The following is a 14,044-nucleotide window of genomic DNA, read 5'->3' as shown; positions in this document are numbered from 1 at the left end:
AACATAACAAAAACAGTGACGCAACAAATACCGAAAACACAGGAATTAAATACACCAGGGGATAACGAGGGAAAGTGGAAACAGCAGGTAACACAGCTGAACACAATGACACTGACGAGACAAGAAGCAAAACTAAATACACTGCACAATAAACAAGACTTTACCAAAATAAAACAGGAAGTGGACACCAAGACTAAGACACAAGAACTTGACAAAACCGAACCACAAACACAAAAACACTGGGCACAGCCCAGGACCATGACAAATGGAAACGCAACAAGTGTGAGGCCATTTTCCTCCTTCATCTGCAGATCTGCAGCCAAACAAAGCTTCTCATTAAAAGTGTGCAGGTCTGAGAGAGGCTGCAGACAATCATTGTGTCAAACACAGGAAGCTGAGAGGAGCTCAAGCACAGATGTGCAGAGCAGATGTTCATCACATTATGACCTCACTCTGTTTTGTCTTCATATACATTCAGTCTGTGTTTATAATGCACATTTCTGCTTTTACAATAACACATTTCATATTTTCTCTAATCACAGACTGACTCTGTGTGGACTCTCAGAGACTCACTGTGAAGTTGTGGCCTCAGCTCTGAAGTCCAACCCCTCCCATCTGACACAGCTGGACATGAGTCACAACGACCTGCAGGATTCATCAGTGAAGCTTCTGTGTGCTGGACTGCAGAGTCCAAACTGTCAACTGGAGACTCTGAGGTCAGTTCACTGACTGCAGCTGTTGTTGTTTTTCTATATTTCAGAGCTTTGATTGATGTTTGAAACTTTCTTTGGCTCCTAAATGTTCAGGATGTGTCTGATTGACAAATGTGAAGAAGTTTGAGTGCTTTCAGAAATGTTGTGTCTTTCCAAACGACCGAACAACACTTTTTCCTTTTGGCTCCAAATAGAAGTGACAGACTTGAGCAGTTCATTTAAAGGCTGACAGAAGTGAAGCGGTGACGAGGAGATGTTTGACAGGACAGTTTTTCAGCCTCCACAGGTTCATGTTGTGCTCCATCAGTCAGTGAAGATGAAGTCAGTCCTGATGAGGTTGTAGAGCAGGTGTGTCAAACTCAATCATATGAAGGGCCAAAATTGAAGACACAGTCTGAGTCGCGGGCCGAACAGAATTAAAAATCATTTTAGTCAGCAAATTTGAATGGTCATAATACAGCAACGTTTTCCTCAGCACATTAAATAAAATATAAAATTATATTTTTCTTCAGAAATGACATCAGGAAAAATGAGAACATTTAACCCTGATGAAAAACTAATTTTTCTGGTAAAAATTGTTATGTGAATTTTTGTGCTTCATATGCAGAAAAAACCGTGACGCCACCAGCATGGTGGCGTAGTGTTTAGCACTACTGCCTCACTGCCAGATTGACAGAAGGCCTGGGTTCAATTCCACCCAGGACTCTCTCTCACTGCGTAGAGTTTGCATGTTCCTCTGTTATTGATCATATCATATGCACAGCTGTTAAATACAGAAAAGGCCGACTAGAGAAATCATTTTGGCGTCCCCTCTTGTGAGGCGCCCCTATGCATTGCATATAGTGCATACCCCCTTTTTGTGCCACTGTCTCCCGTCTGAGCTCGGATCCATTTTTTAAGTGCACTCTCTTTCTCCCACTCTTCATTATATTTTTTTTCATATTTTCCCCTCTTCTTGGAGCTCATTCTTACACTGCCTCCTCACTCTGGGCTGTTATGAGTGTTTGTTTGGGTGTGCGTCTGGTCAAGTTGTGCGGAGCGATAAACAGGAAATGAGGCCTTGGAAGGGACAAACTACCTATCACTCGTCTTTTGCTTTACTATGGGGCGCCAAGAGATAATCAAGGAGTTTCACTCGGAAAGAAAGTCAAGCCCAAATAAGCAACTCCACGTTCAAAAACAAGCCCAAAAAAACCACAACCTGCAACTCACGAGATTTGCAAGCGACTTTAGAAAAAAACAAGCCCAAAGTCGCTTATAATAAGCGGACTTGGCAACACTGCCCACAGTCCAAAGACATGACTGTGCATTTGGCCCACATTTGGCCCACGGGCCTTGAGTCTGACACGTGCTGTAGAGTGTGTGAGGCATGTGAATGAGGCTGTTGAAGATCTCATGATAGCAGATCCAAACAGGCTGCAGAGACTTTGAGCTTCTGTGGAAACAGAGAGAGAGACGCTCAGAGAAAGAAGAGAAAGATATAGTAATTAAATTTTATTTGTTTGGCAGTTTTCACAGATGGTAGTCACAAAGTGCTGTACATGGAAACTGCAAAACAAAACAAATACTGTAATTAAAAACCATAATAACTAAAAACTAATAATGTGAAGCTAAAATAATTAAACACCATAATAGCTAAAAACTAAAACTTCAATAAAAGTTCTAAGCAGAAGGCCTTTTGAAAAAGAAAAGTTTTTAACTGCTTTTTAAAAGAATCCACAGAGTCAACTGAGCGTAGATGTAATGGTAGACTCTTCCACAGCCTTGGTGCCCCTGACTAAAAGGCTCTGCTCCCCCCCCCCCCCCAGTCTTTAGTCATGTGTGGGGAGCAACTAACAAATTTTGAGCCTGCGAACGGAGACAGTGAGAAGCAGTATATTTTATGAGAAGCTGGGAAATATAATCTGGAGCCTGATTGTTTAATGCTCTGTATGTCAATACGAGAATTTTAAAACGAATCTTAAAATCACTTAGGAGCCAATGTAGGGAATGTAAAATCGGAGTAATGTGAGCTTGCTTGCTAGAATGTGTTAATAATCTGACTGCAGCATTTTTTATTGTTTGGAGACGTGAAAGAGATGATTTGTCCAAGCCGGTAAGACGGGCATTGCAAAAATCTAAGTGCGAAGACACAAATACATGGATAATTTTTTCCAGATCAGCCTTGGAGACCATATGTCGTAATTTAGAAATGTTCCTTAAATGAAAGGAGCAGGAACGAGATCGAGATCTTACATGCGAGTCAAAACTCAAAGAGGAATCAAATATTACTCCACGATTACGGATGTTGGTCTTAGTGGTGGGACAAAAATAGGCAAGAGCCTGACTGATTTTCAGATATAGATCAGGAGGAGCTATAATCATAGTCTCAGTCTTATTGGCATTTAAAACAAGGTAATTACTGGAGAGCCACTCACTGACCCAAGTTAAACACTGGACTTGGGTGGACAACCTATCCAGCTGTTGGGGTTTAAAAGACATATACAGCTGAATGTCATCAGCATATAAATGGTAAGAAGTTACCTTAAAATATTGAATGATGCCAGCTAAAGAGAGCATATGAAAGGAAAATAATACTGGACCCAGGACTGAACCCTGTGGGACCCCACAATTAAACCCTGGGATTATTCTTACTACATTTTATAAGATTACTAAAATAAGACGATCTAGCTTTTTTCACAGCCTCATTGTAAGATTGAAGGAGCTCTTTCAAGTAGTCATGATGAACAACCAATACTGTAGGTTTCCACAGACACTCTGCTTTACGACAGGAGTGCTGAAGGTCATGAGTTTGATTGTTTAACCAGGGCATGCAAGAACTAACAGAGCAATGACTAGTTTTTAAAGGAGCAACCTGAGTGAGAATGGTTTGGCAGTGTTCATTAAAAGAGTTAACAAGGAGCTCAACATTATCACCAGGATGAGCTGTAAAACTGAAAAGAGAAGAAAACTCAGATAAAACAGAATCATCAATAAAGCGTCTACACTTAATGCAAACTTGGGGAAAAGATTCTGGATTACAAGAAAGATTAAAAGAAACTGACTTATGGTCACTGAAGACAACTTCATTTATGTGCAGATGGTCGAGGGTAACACCATAAGTAAAGACCAAAGTATGTCCAGCAGTGTGAGTAGGCCCAGATACATGCTGAGCAAAGTTAAGAGTCCATGATCCTCAGAACTCCTTAGTGGTGGCATTTGATGGGTCTTCAGCAGTGATGGTATAGTTACCTTGAAAAAGAAATCCAATTAATGTTTACTAAGTACTCCTTTAAAAGTAACTTACTTTACTGATTAATTAATTTTAGAAGTAACTAAGTTAGACTACAAGTTATTTAATTAGTTACTTTCAACAGCTGCAGGAGATCGTCTGCCATAAAATGATCCTGATGTCTCTGTGTGATTTTATGTGTAATGTCTTTGCTTATATTGATAGAGTGCAGTCAGCATGATTTATGAAGGGCTTATATATAAAATGCAGAAATAACCTGTTTTTCAACAATCTTTAGGAGTCTGTGTTTTTGTACCAGAGCTTTTTGGCCACTTCAAATATCTTTATAGATCTGTGATGTTATATTTGTTGTGATTTCTGCAGCTTTCTCAGACAGATTTCTGTTTAAAAAGACATTTTTAATTTCAATGACAGTTTTTACCTTGATTTTAAAAAAAGTATATATAAAAGTCACTTTGCCAAAACTGAGTGCAGCTTCTACCTTGTGATAGAAATGCTGTTTCTCAGTCAAAATGACCTGATATCATGCATGAGAGTTATGTTTGACACGTTTCACAGATTATAGGTCAACAAGTCATTTACACCCGTTTAAATACAGGCAATAATTTTTTAGCAAATACCGGAAATCACTTTATGGCAGACGATAACGTTTTGGGCACAACATCGGCAGCACTCCGCTGCCTCAACATAAAAATGACAACCACAAAATGAAGGCGAGTCAACCGTGTTTAAAGGCAGAATTTCCTCTATTACATCAGAATCAGAAGAATTTATGGTCATTATATGTCAAACATACAATGAAATTATGTTCCAGAACACCCATTCAACAAAAGACAAACAAATCAAACAAACAGGTGCTGCCATTTTAAAAAAGATGGAAACATAGCGAGCACAATGGGGTAAGTGAAGACAAAAAAAACATCTCATACTTTGCCCCATAACAGGGCAACATATGAGGTAAGAAAAACCTCTGCATAATGTAGTGTGAGCACATATACTTCATGGGAGCACTAGGGTGGGGAGGGGCAGGGATGGAAGGGAGCCAGCGGAGGCGAGGGGGTTTGGGTTACTGTGGAGCTGATCCAGATCCCCCCTCAGCTAATAGTTCCTGATGAGAGCTGGAATGTTCATCAGCAGCTTGGTCTAGGGATATCAGTGCACAGAGGTCAGAAGACGGGGCGGGGGCATAGAGCATCTGTTTACACTTTGGCTAAACAGGAACTTAAAGGAGAGCAGGTGGAGGTGGCTCTTTGTAAAGTGGGAGGAAAAGCACTGATAGGATTCAACATGCCAAAGAAATGGCAGCACAGGTGGGACACAGGGACAAAGGGAAGACACTTCCACAGAAGTGAGGGAAAAGTGGATGGAGTCAAGACAACAGGGAGAAAGAGAAGGGAAGAAGCTGTATTTGTAGGTCAGGAAGGTCACACAGGATTAAAGTCAACTATGCAGCTTGTAGGAAAACCTAATCCAGGGCAGTGTGGAACATGGAGAGGGAACCAGTGGAACATGTTGGATTCAAATGTAGTGGATCCAGAGGAGCTGGAGAAGCTCTGAAACTAAGATCTAGAAGCAAGGCTGTGCAGGAGTTCAGTTTAGATGTGTTATTGCAGGGGGTTATCAATGGAGGCACAGCAGCACTTTGGAGCTTTGGAAGGGAAACAGGAATTCTTCAGAGAATCAGGGGTCAAAGGTCACATGTACTAGTGGGCTGTGGAGATTAGTGCCCAAAGGCTTTGTGGGATTGGAACCTCCCATCCTTGCTGCTGCTCTCATATCATCAGTGCAGCCACTAGGTGGCAGTAATACATCTTTATGTTGGCTGTCAGCCGCTGAAGAAGAAGAAGAAGAAGAAGAAGAAGAAGTGATCTGTAAACTTGTACATTGTGAAGCTTCTTCAGCTCTGATTATGAAATACTGAATGATTTCAAACTTTGTCTAATAAACTCACATCACAGTGTTCTAGCTAGCGATTGATCATCAGGCGTTATGCATTGCTGAGAGGCCCTTGCGCTAGGCTGAGGATTTCACCACTTCATTTTCGGAACTCTGCTGTCACCGCATTTAGCAAACAGGAGTGCACTCCGCCCCAGCTAGGTTGCTGCTATTATCGTCGCTTGCGCCTGTATCATTTCACCAGAATTTGCAATCTACCACAGAGCACGGGCAGTTTCATTTGCAACGTACACGCGTGATCTCGCTACGGTCGTGCGTGCCCTTGATTTAGAAAAAAACGACACTTTAACACGAGTGGATAGCTGCGTGAAGCTGACAACCCATCCACGTGAAAAATTCCAGCAGATAGATTGAGCGGTTAGTGCTCCGTTTGTGCTGGTTTGTGCCGTTAAAATTGTTGTTGTGCTGCTTTCTTCTTCCTTTTTTATTTACTTTATTGATGGTGGGCAAGGAAATTGGTGCATTACCATCACTGACTGGTATGGAGTGTGGACCAGAATGTCGCTCAAAGGTTATGTGTTCATTTTGGATAACAAAATACTGTCTGAGGTCCTAGCCTGTTTGGCGCCCTGGACGAGCATCCCATGTAGCTTTCTGCCATGGTCTGACAGACAGGTTTTAACAGAAGGATTCAGGTTCACACAAATACTGTGAATTAATGACCATATTTACAGTATTATAAATGAAATGTGCTTTGTGTTCTATCAATTGTGTAATTTTATTAGTGCATCTAATTTTATTAGCTGCACAGATTCATTCTAGGCTCAGCAACCGAGACCAGAGAATCCCCCGCCTGCCCCTTTCCTTCTGTTACAACCTATCTGTCAGACCATGGCAGAAAGCTACATGCACCACACAGCAGGCAGAGGGCACTCATTACCCCACAAGTGGAGTAGTGCGACAGGCACTGCTGCGGCGATCACCATGCTTTGGGGGGAGGGGGGCGGTCATGCCGCCCTAGATGAGAAGCCGCCCTGGGCAGTTGCCCATGTCGCCCATATCAGAAACCGCCACTGATGAAAGGCCTTCAAGAAAAACCTACAGGTGGATGATATTCGTGTGACAGTCCACCCACATTCACCTGTGACACACCTGCACCTGCGATCATTCTGAGCTAGGGCTGGGTGATATATCAAGTTTTTAAAAAGTAAGACTTTACTATGAAAGAAAGTTAATTAAGTATGGGGATGATCAGCAGCAAAAAACGTCAGCTTAACTGCGGGCTGTAATCAAAGAATTCCTATCGGGTCATCAAAGGGCCGTGTGAGCAGCTAAAGTGGTGAAAATACTGTGAATAAAGGCCCTTTCACACCGGATGCGTTGCGTTTTTGCGATTAAATCCTCCTCATATAACGTAAGGTGAAAAAAGAATGCACTCGGCATCAAGCGATGATGTAATGAGGTCCTGATGTTTCTAAACAAGAGAAGGAACAAAGGGAGCTCATGGGTTCATCCAACTCATAAGAAAGGTGTGTAAAGGCCTTAATGCAGGGAAATAAATCAAGTTTTTCGACCCTGCTGGAGGCTTTTTTCCCCAAAGCAACTAGCGACAAATTTAACGACTTTTTCGGGTGAGGTCGGAGAGTTTTGGAAACCTGAAATCCTCCGCTGTCGCCGTGTTTTGTGTACATACAGCCTATGTACTGCGTCCGATCATACACTTTGGCATTGCCCGGACCCCCAGGCATCCCTGGCTGCTGGTAAGACAGCACCGCCATACGCAGCAGAAGTTGGTTTGTACCGTAAAGGCCTTTACACACCGGACGCGTAAATTCCCTGCGAATGTTTCGTGCGTTAAAAATATTTTTCGGACTCTCCTGTTCTTAATGCAGCCGTTCACACCGACCGCGTCATTTCACAGGACAAATTTGCGGCATTTATTTTTTCAGATCAAGTTAGATTTTTCTGACTTTCGCAAGCGAACAAACAGGTCTGACCAATTAGAGCGCTGCATTTAGCAACATGTGAGTTCATAGCTCAAAACACGAACCGATGTCCTGAATATACAGTGATGTGGGAACAGTAAACTCATAAAATTTTACCTCAGACACACAGCTACACGCTGCGCCGGGTCAGTTAGCTCTCTGATATTATCCTCTGCCTCCTCACATGTGATCCCAACTCTGCCAACAGGAGCTCAAACTGCCCACTGACATCCTGAAATATGTGTGAAAGCATCCGTGATGCAGCTTCAACTCCGGGATCAAACGATGAAACTCTCCCTGCTGCTGCTTTCTTATGAGTTGGATGAACCCATAAACTCTGTTTCTTCCTTCTCTTGTTTAGAAACATCAGGACCATTACATCATCACTTGATGTCGACTGCATTTTTTTTGTCACCGTGCATTATATGAGGAGGATTTAGTCACAAAAACGCAACGCGTCCGGTGTGTATATAGGTTACCCGACAGGTTCGCATCCAAAAGATTCGGAATTTCGTGTCTTTTATACGCAACGCATCCGGTGTGAAAGGGCCTTAAGTCATGTGACCTTAACAGCAGAAGTGGGTCTTTTTCGTGTGCTTGCAGATGCTGCATTGAGTGGGTGGGCCCATTGCTGTGATACGTCAGTGCATATCTCTGTGGATTTACTGAGATGCTAAAATCCTCCAGATGGAATTTTGTTCATTCAGTCTGTCACAGTACTGGATGTACAGGAGTACACACAGGAGGAAGTACTTTCCAGTGAAGTAGACTTCACCAAACTAGCTTTTTAAAGAATCAGTCAGCCTTTTGCTATTTTTGTTCTGTATCTTTTCTATTTACATTTAAATAGCACAGCTGTGAGTCTTTTTATAGAGGAAAAAAAGCATTAATTTATCGCAAGAGCATTATTATTGAAATATTCTAATGGTTGATTTTTGAGCAATTTCTCATGTATATCTACAGCCTTATTTTGAGCAGATTTCAGCTCAACACTTCCTGTTTCATGTTCAATCCACCAGACACGCCCTCTGCAGCTGTTTGTATGTACTGCTCCCTCACAAACAAATGTCATCAGCTTTATTTTCACTTTATATTTAGGAGCATTTCACACATTTATTCACAAAACCAAAGTTTATTTCAACACAATGTGATGTTGTTAACAGTGGTACAATATTAATGATTTCAAGCTCAAACTTTGTCTAATAAACTCACATCTTTGATTCTTTATACAGATTGATGAGCTGTGGTTTGTCAGAGATCAGCTGTGATTATCTGGCAGCAGCTCTGAAGTCCAATCCCTCCCATCTGAGACAGCTGGACCTGACCTCCAACAAGCTGCAGGATTCAGGAGTGAAGCATCTGTGTGGTTTTCTGGAGAGTCCACAATGTGTTCTTGAAACTCTGAGGTCAGTCTCCATGTTTTAGTTGTGCTGAGATGAATCTGATGTGAAATACTAAACTGCAGACATAAGGCTGATATTATACTGATCCACACTGAGGATCTTCATGGTAAAGTCTGTGTTCTTCTTCTCTGCTTTAGTCCATTGACTGTAGCAGAACAATGTTGACATTTCAAAGCTTCAAAGAAGAAGAAAAATCCTCCACTGGATAATTCACTGTGAAACTCTCAAACACTTCATTCCACCTTAAAGTCTGTCTGACACTGAAATCCAAACCAAAATGGCCGTTTGCTTTACAGACAGCAGTCCAACACAAAACAGACACACAACATCCAAAACACAGTCCAACATCCAAATGTCCTCCACTGCCACCATGAATGATGGCAAAGAGAAGGAGGAACACTCTGACATTCAGGGTTAGAATGAGCTTCATAAAGCAGACTGTGAAGATCAAAGCTGCATTAGAGAGCTGACATTCATCAATTAGTGGACACAAGTGGACAGATATCATCTGAAGCACTTCAAAGGCTTTAAATCAGCACATTTCTCTGCATTCTTTCTTCTTTGGAACTTCATTGGTAACTTTGATGAAGGGAACAGCGTGGTACACCTGAACAGGTGAGCAGTCCATCACAGAGAAGCACACACTCTCACATCCACACCTACAGCCAATTTAGAAGCACCAATGAACCTAAGCAGCATTTCATTGGACTGTGGGAGAACATCCAAAGTCCACAGAAAGGCCCAGCTGACCAAGAAGCTCCAACCTAGAATCTTCTTGCTTTAAGGCCATAGTGCTAACCACTTTTCCCAATTTCAGGACAAATCCTGCATTTTCCTGTTCCTGCCTACAGGGCAGCTACACTAACACTTTCTCATCAAACACTGCCACCTAGTGGAGGAAGTTTCACTGCAGTCTGAACATTACAATTAGTTCCTCTAATGTGGAGGTGGAGGTGGTGGGGGCCACAGGGTGGTGTGGGTGGGAGTTAGGTCCAGACTATTTATTTGGAGCCTGGAGACAGACTGGTCACAGCAGCTAACACACTGATCAAGGACTGGGCCATGATGGGACTCCACAGCATCCAGAAGACTCCTGATTCCAGAGTCATCAGCATCCTGAAGGACCAATCCTGATCTCTGATTGCTCTGACACTCATTAGTATATCAGAGAGATCACAGAGGTGGAAGCTCACAGCCCTGAGGGGATCCAGTGGAAGATGAGAGCCTACTAAACAGCTTCCATTAACCTGGACCTTCTGAGATGTGTTTGTTCCAAAGTCACTGAGCTAAAATCCACATTAAAATGAGCTCAGAGCTTGTGTGCAGGAAGATGTCAAGATTCAAGAAGATTCAAGATTCAAGATTCAAGAAGACTTTATTTGTCATTATATGTAAACATATAAGGAAATTTGCATTCCAGAACACCCATCCAAGAGAAATACAAACAACAGAAACAAACAGGGGGGACAGGTGTCTGAGGTCATGCAGCCGTTTTACCAGCGCTACCTTTAGCAGGAAAACAGAAAGCGATACACTGGAATAGGCAGGTTCAAAAAAATCATCTCGTACTGTGTTCATTATGAACACCTTACGAGGTTCCAAAAAACACCTCAGCAAAGCAGCAGCACATTTAAAGCCTGGAGAGCACTAGGGTGGGTAGGGGAGGGGCTGCCAGCCGAGACGAGCAGGATACTGTGATGGCCACACAGCTTCCAGACCAGCAGTTCATGATAAGACGGTATAGTCAGCCTTGGTTGCCAGGATACCAGTTCATACAGGTCACAACACAGGGCGGGGGTGAAGAGCATCTGTTTACATAACATCTCCAAGAGGCGATTTAGATAAACAGCATCCAAGGCCATCTGGGAGCCAAATTCCAAATACTGCAATTGTTTTGGTTCAGGCCATCATAACTATTTACGAACAAACCTTACAGTTTGGTTCTACTTTGTGTTCAGAGCAGAAGAAAAGTCAGTAAAAAGCAAACGTGCACGCTTCTTATTTCCCTCCAGGTGCCTCAGTACAAGATTTAACAGAGCAGCAGGAGCGTCCTCCACTCCCCTCTTTGCCCTGTAGGCAAACTGTAAGGGATCCAACATGTCAGCACTCTGTGTCAAAGATCACATCTGACAATGTGTTCAAATGTCCTCATAACAAGGACGTGAGGGCCACAGGACCATCATCACTGAGGGCCATAGGAGACTGAACCTTTGCCACTGGCACCACAATAGATTCTTTCCATATGCTGGAACTTCCTGTTGTTCCAAGGAGGACTGGAAAATGTCTGAAAATCTCCCCCCACTCAGTTCCTCACAACACTTCCATCATTTCCCTCCCAAAGCATCAGGACCAGGGCTTTTTCTCTCTGTGAGCCCACTAAGAGATTTACACACAAACACCTCATCAGTGTGAAGCTTAGAGCCTACCACCCCTCTCCTAAAATCAGAAGCTCTTCATTGAAATCAATGAGATCAAAGCTGGAATCAAATGAGTCTGACTCTGCTGCTGATTCAGGATCAGATTTATCAGGAAAAAATGCCCTTGTGTCCTTGTTCTGCATCCCCACCATGGACTTCATTCCTTTCCCAGTCAGCCTACAGTGTAATTTATTCATTTATATTCATTTATCAATTCAACAAAACTGCATCCCTGACATATGGGAATCACCTTTTCTTTTGCCTTTATTAAAAATGGGACATCCGATAATACTAAATAAATATAGACCCATTTCCAAGTTGTGTATTTTAGCACAAACTTTGTCTAATAAACTCACATCTTTGATTCTTTATACAGATTGGTGAGCTGTGGTTTGTCAGAGATCAGCTGTGATTATCTGGCAGCAGCTCTGAAGTCCAACCCCTCCCATCTGAGACAGCTGGACCTGCAGTGGAACAACCTGGAGGATCCAGATGTGAAGCAGCTGTCTGATCTTAAGGAGAGTCCACACTGCAGACTGGAGACACTGCAGTAAGTAGAGGGTTGGAGTGAGTCCATGCTGCTCTCAGCAGTATTGTACTAAACACAGTTAGTATGAAAGCAAAGATCCAGTGTTTCCTGTAAAGCTGCAGCCTTCTCAGTGGCTGCTTTCCTCAGTGAAGCTGTGAGAGGAGGATGGTGACAGGCTTCAGGATTGGACACAAACACTTCCTGTTTGGGCCTTTTTGCTCTAACAAACACTGGCTGACTCTGGGAGCTTTTAGCTCACCATAGTAACGGCTCCTGGAAAGCTCACATGCTCTGATGCAGCATCAGTTCATTGTCAGCAGCCAATCAGCTCTCTGAACAAAGCAGCATGCAGACATTTTCCCAACATGGACCAGTGACTGCACTCATTTTCCAGTTAAAGGAGTGAAGGAAACAGTCTGTAGGTGATGAAGAACTTTGTGAGAGCAGATGTTTGGATGGAGTTCCTCCAGTTAACAGCTGGAACCATTACATGAGGGACTGAAACATCTCCTATGAATTGTTGGGGTTGTTGTTGGGGTTCCTAAAGAGCTCAGAGTGGACAGACCAAGGTTATTAGAGTTCATGAGACTCCAAACTAAAACTAGGAGGGAAAAACATTTGGATGAACTTCAATCCAAATCCAAAGTGAAACAACAATGAGTACTAGTACAGTCCCAGGACTGAAGGCCCTGCTGGTCTTTATACTGGATGTGCTGCATCACTGACTGACAGCTGATGAAGAGTCTGTGGAAACACTCATTTATCTCCTCTGCTCTTTCTTCTTCTCTCTCCAGGTGGAGGATCTGATGGTAAACAGGACGGTGTGTGTGCTGAGAGAGGAGGAGCTGTGTCCTGATGATCCAGAGAGGTTGAAGCAGCAGCAGCTTGTGTGCAGAGACGCTCTGACTGGGCCATGTTACTGGGAGGTGGAGTGGAGAGGAGAGCTTCATCCAGCAGTGACTGACAGAGTAATGAGAAGAAGTGCAGATGACTGTCAGTGCTGCAGAGTGAACTGCTCTGAGAACAGCTCCAGTGTCAGACACAATGTAGAGTCCACCATCATCCCTGTGTGTCCCTGTGGATCTGCCAGAGGATCATCAGTGGATCTGGATGCTCTGCTGCTGTTCTATCCTTCTACACAGTCTCTGCAGAGTCTCTGTCTGACACTGGCTTCACTGGGGGGGGGGTGTTTTAGTGTCCTTGAATCGTGTGACCTCAGTGGGTGGGGCCTACATGTGGACACTGATGTTCAATATATGTGCTGATTGAATCAAAGCAGCTTGCTGGTTTCAATGAAGGAGGTGGTGTGCATACAGTAAATGTGGCCATTGTGAATGTGATGAAATGCAAATGAATTTTAATGAAGTTTTACTAAAAGAATGAAAAACATATTAAGCAGAGCTGTGAACTAGAACAGACTCACACAGACTTGAAATCAGCTCCCAAAACCACCTTTGGTATAAACAGCTAATTGAATTCCTGACCTTTGACCTCATTCACAAACTCCACAGGATATAATGCACATCATTGTTGAGGGTGGAAATGAATTGTGTGTTAAAATGTTCTCTCTGGACAGATGTGTTGGATGTGTTCAGTTGAGCCATGCAGAGTTTTCCTTTGTCACTGACAGACATGCATGACACACCTGCCCCCTCAGGGTCATGACCTCAGGGTCACGACCTCAGCATCTAATTCCAATAAAGTGAAACAGTCCTCAGGCCAAATGCTGATATTGTTGAAGATCAGGTCTTTTCTGCTCCACAGTAGAGAAAAATGAATGCATGCAGTTTGTTTTGGACCTCACTGAGATGGTTCAGATACTGTTGGCCTGTTTTATTTGTCTAGAGCAGTGCTTCTCAATTATTTTCT

At 43.0% G+C, this 14,044-nt stretch overlaps 1 protein-coding gene across 1 annotated transcript in view; it reads left to right on the top strand.

The window, feature by feature from the left end:
* LOC115799967 (NLR family CARD domain-containing protein 3-like) overlaps positions 1-14,044 on the top strand; it is a 52,374-nt gene extending 38,330 nt beyond the window's left edge. Inside the window, exons 5-8 of the mRNA XM_030757271.1 lie at positions 543-716; positions 9,059-9,232; positions 12,023-12,196; positions 12,970-14,044. Of these exons, the coding sequence (XP_030613131.1) occupies positions 543-716; positions 9,059-9,232; positions 12,023-12,196; positions 12,970-12,982 (535 nt within the window). The 3' untranslated portion in view covers positions 12,983-14,044. The remainder of the gene's footprint in view (positions 1-542; positions 717-9,058; positions 9,233-12,022; positions 12,197-12,969) is intronic.

This window comes from Archocentrus centrarchus, chromosome 20 (assembly GCF_007364275.1).
Source record: "Archocentrus centrarchus isolate MPI-CPG fArcCen1 chromosome 20, fArcCen1, whole genome shotgun sequence".
NCBI classification, from domain to species: domain Eukaryota; kingdom Metazoa; phylum Chordata; class Actinopteri; order Cichliformes; family Cichlidae; genus Archocentrus; species Archocentrus centrarchus.
The sequence above is the reverse complement of the archived record's forward strand: the minus strand, read 5'-3'. Positions and strand labels throughout refer to the sequence as shown.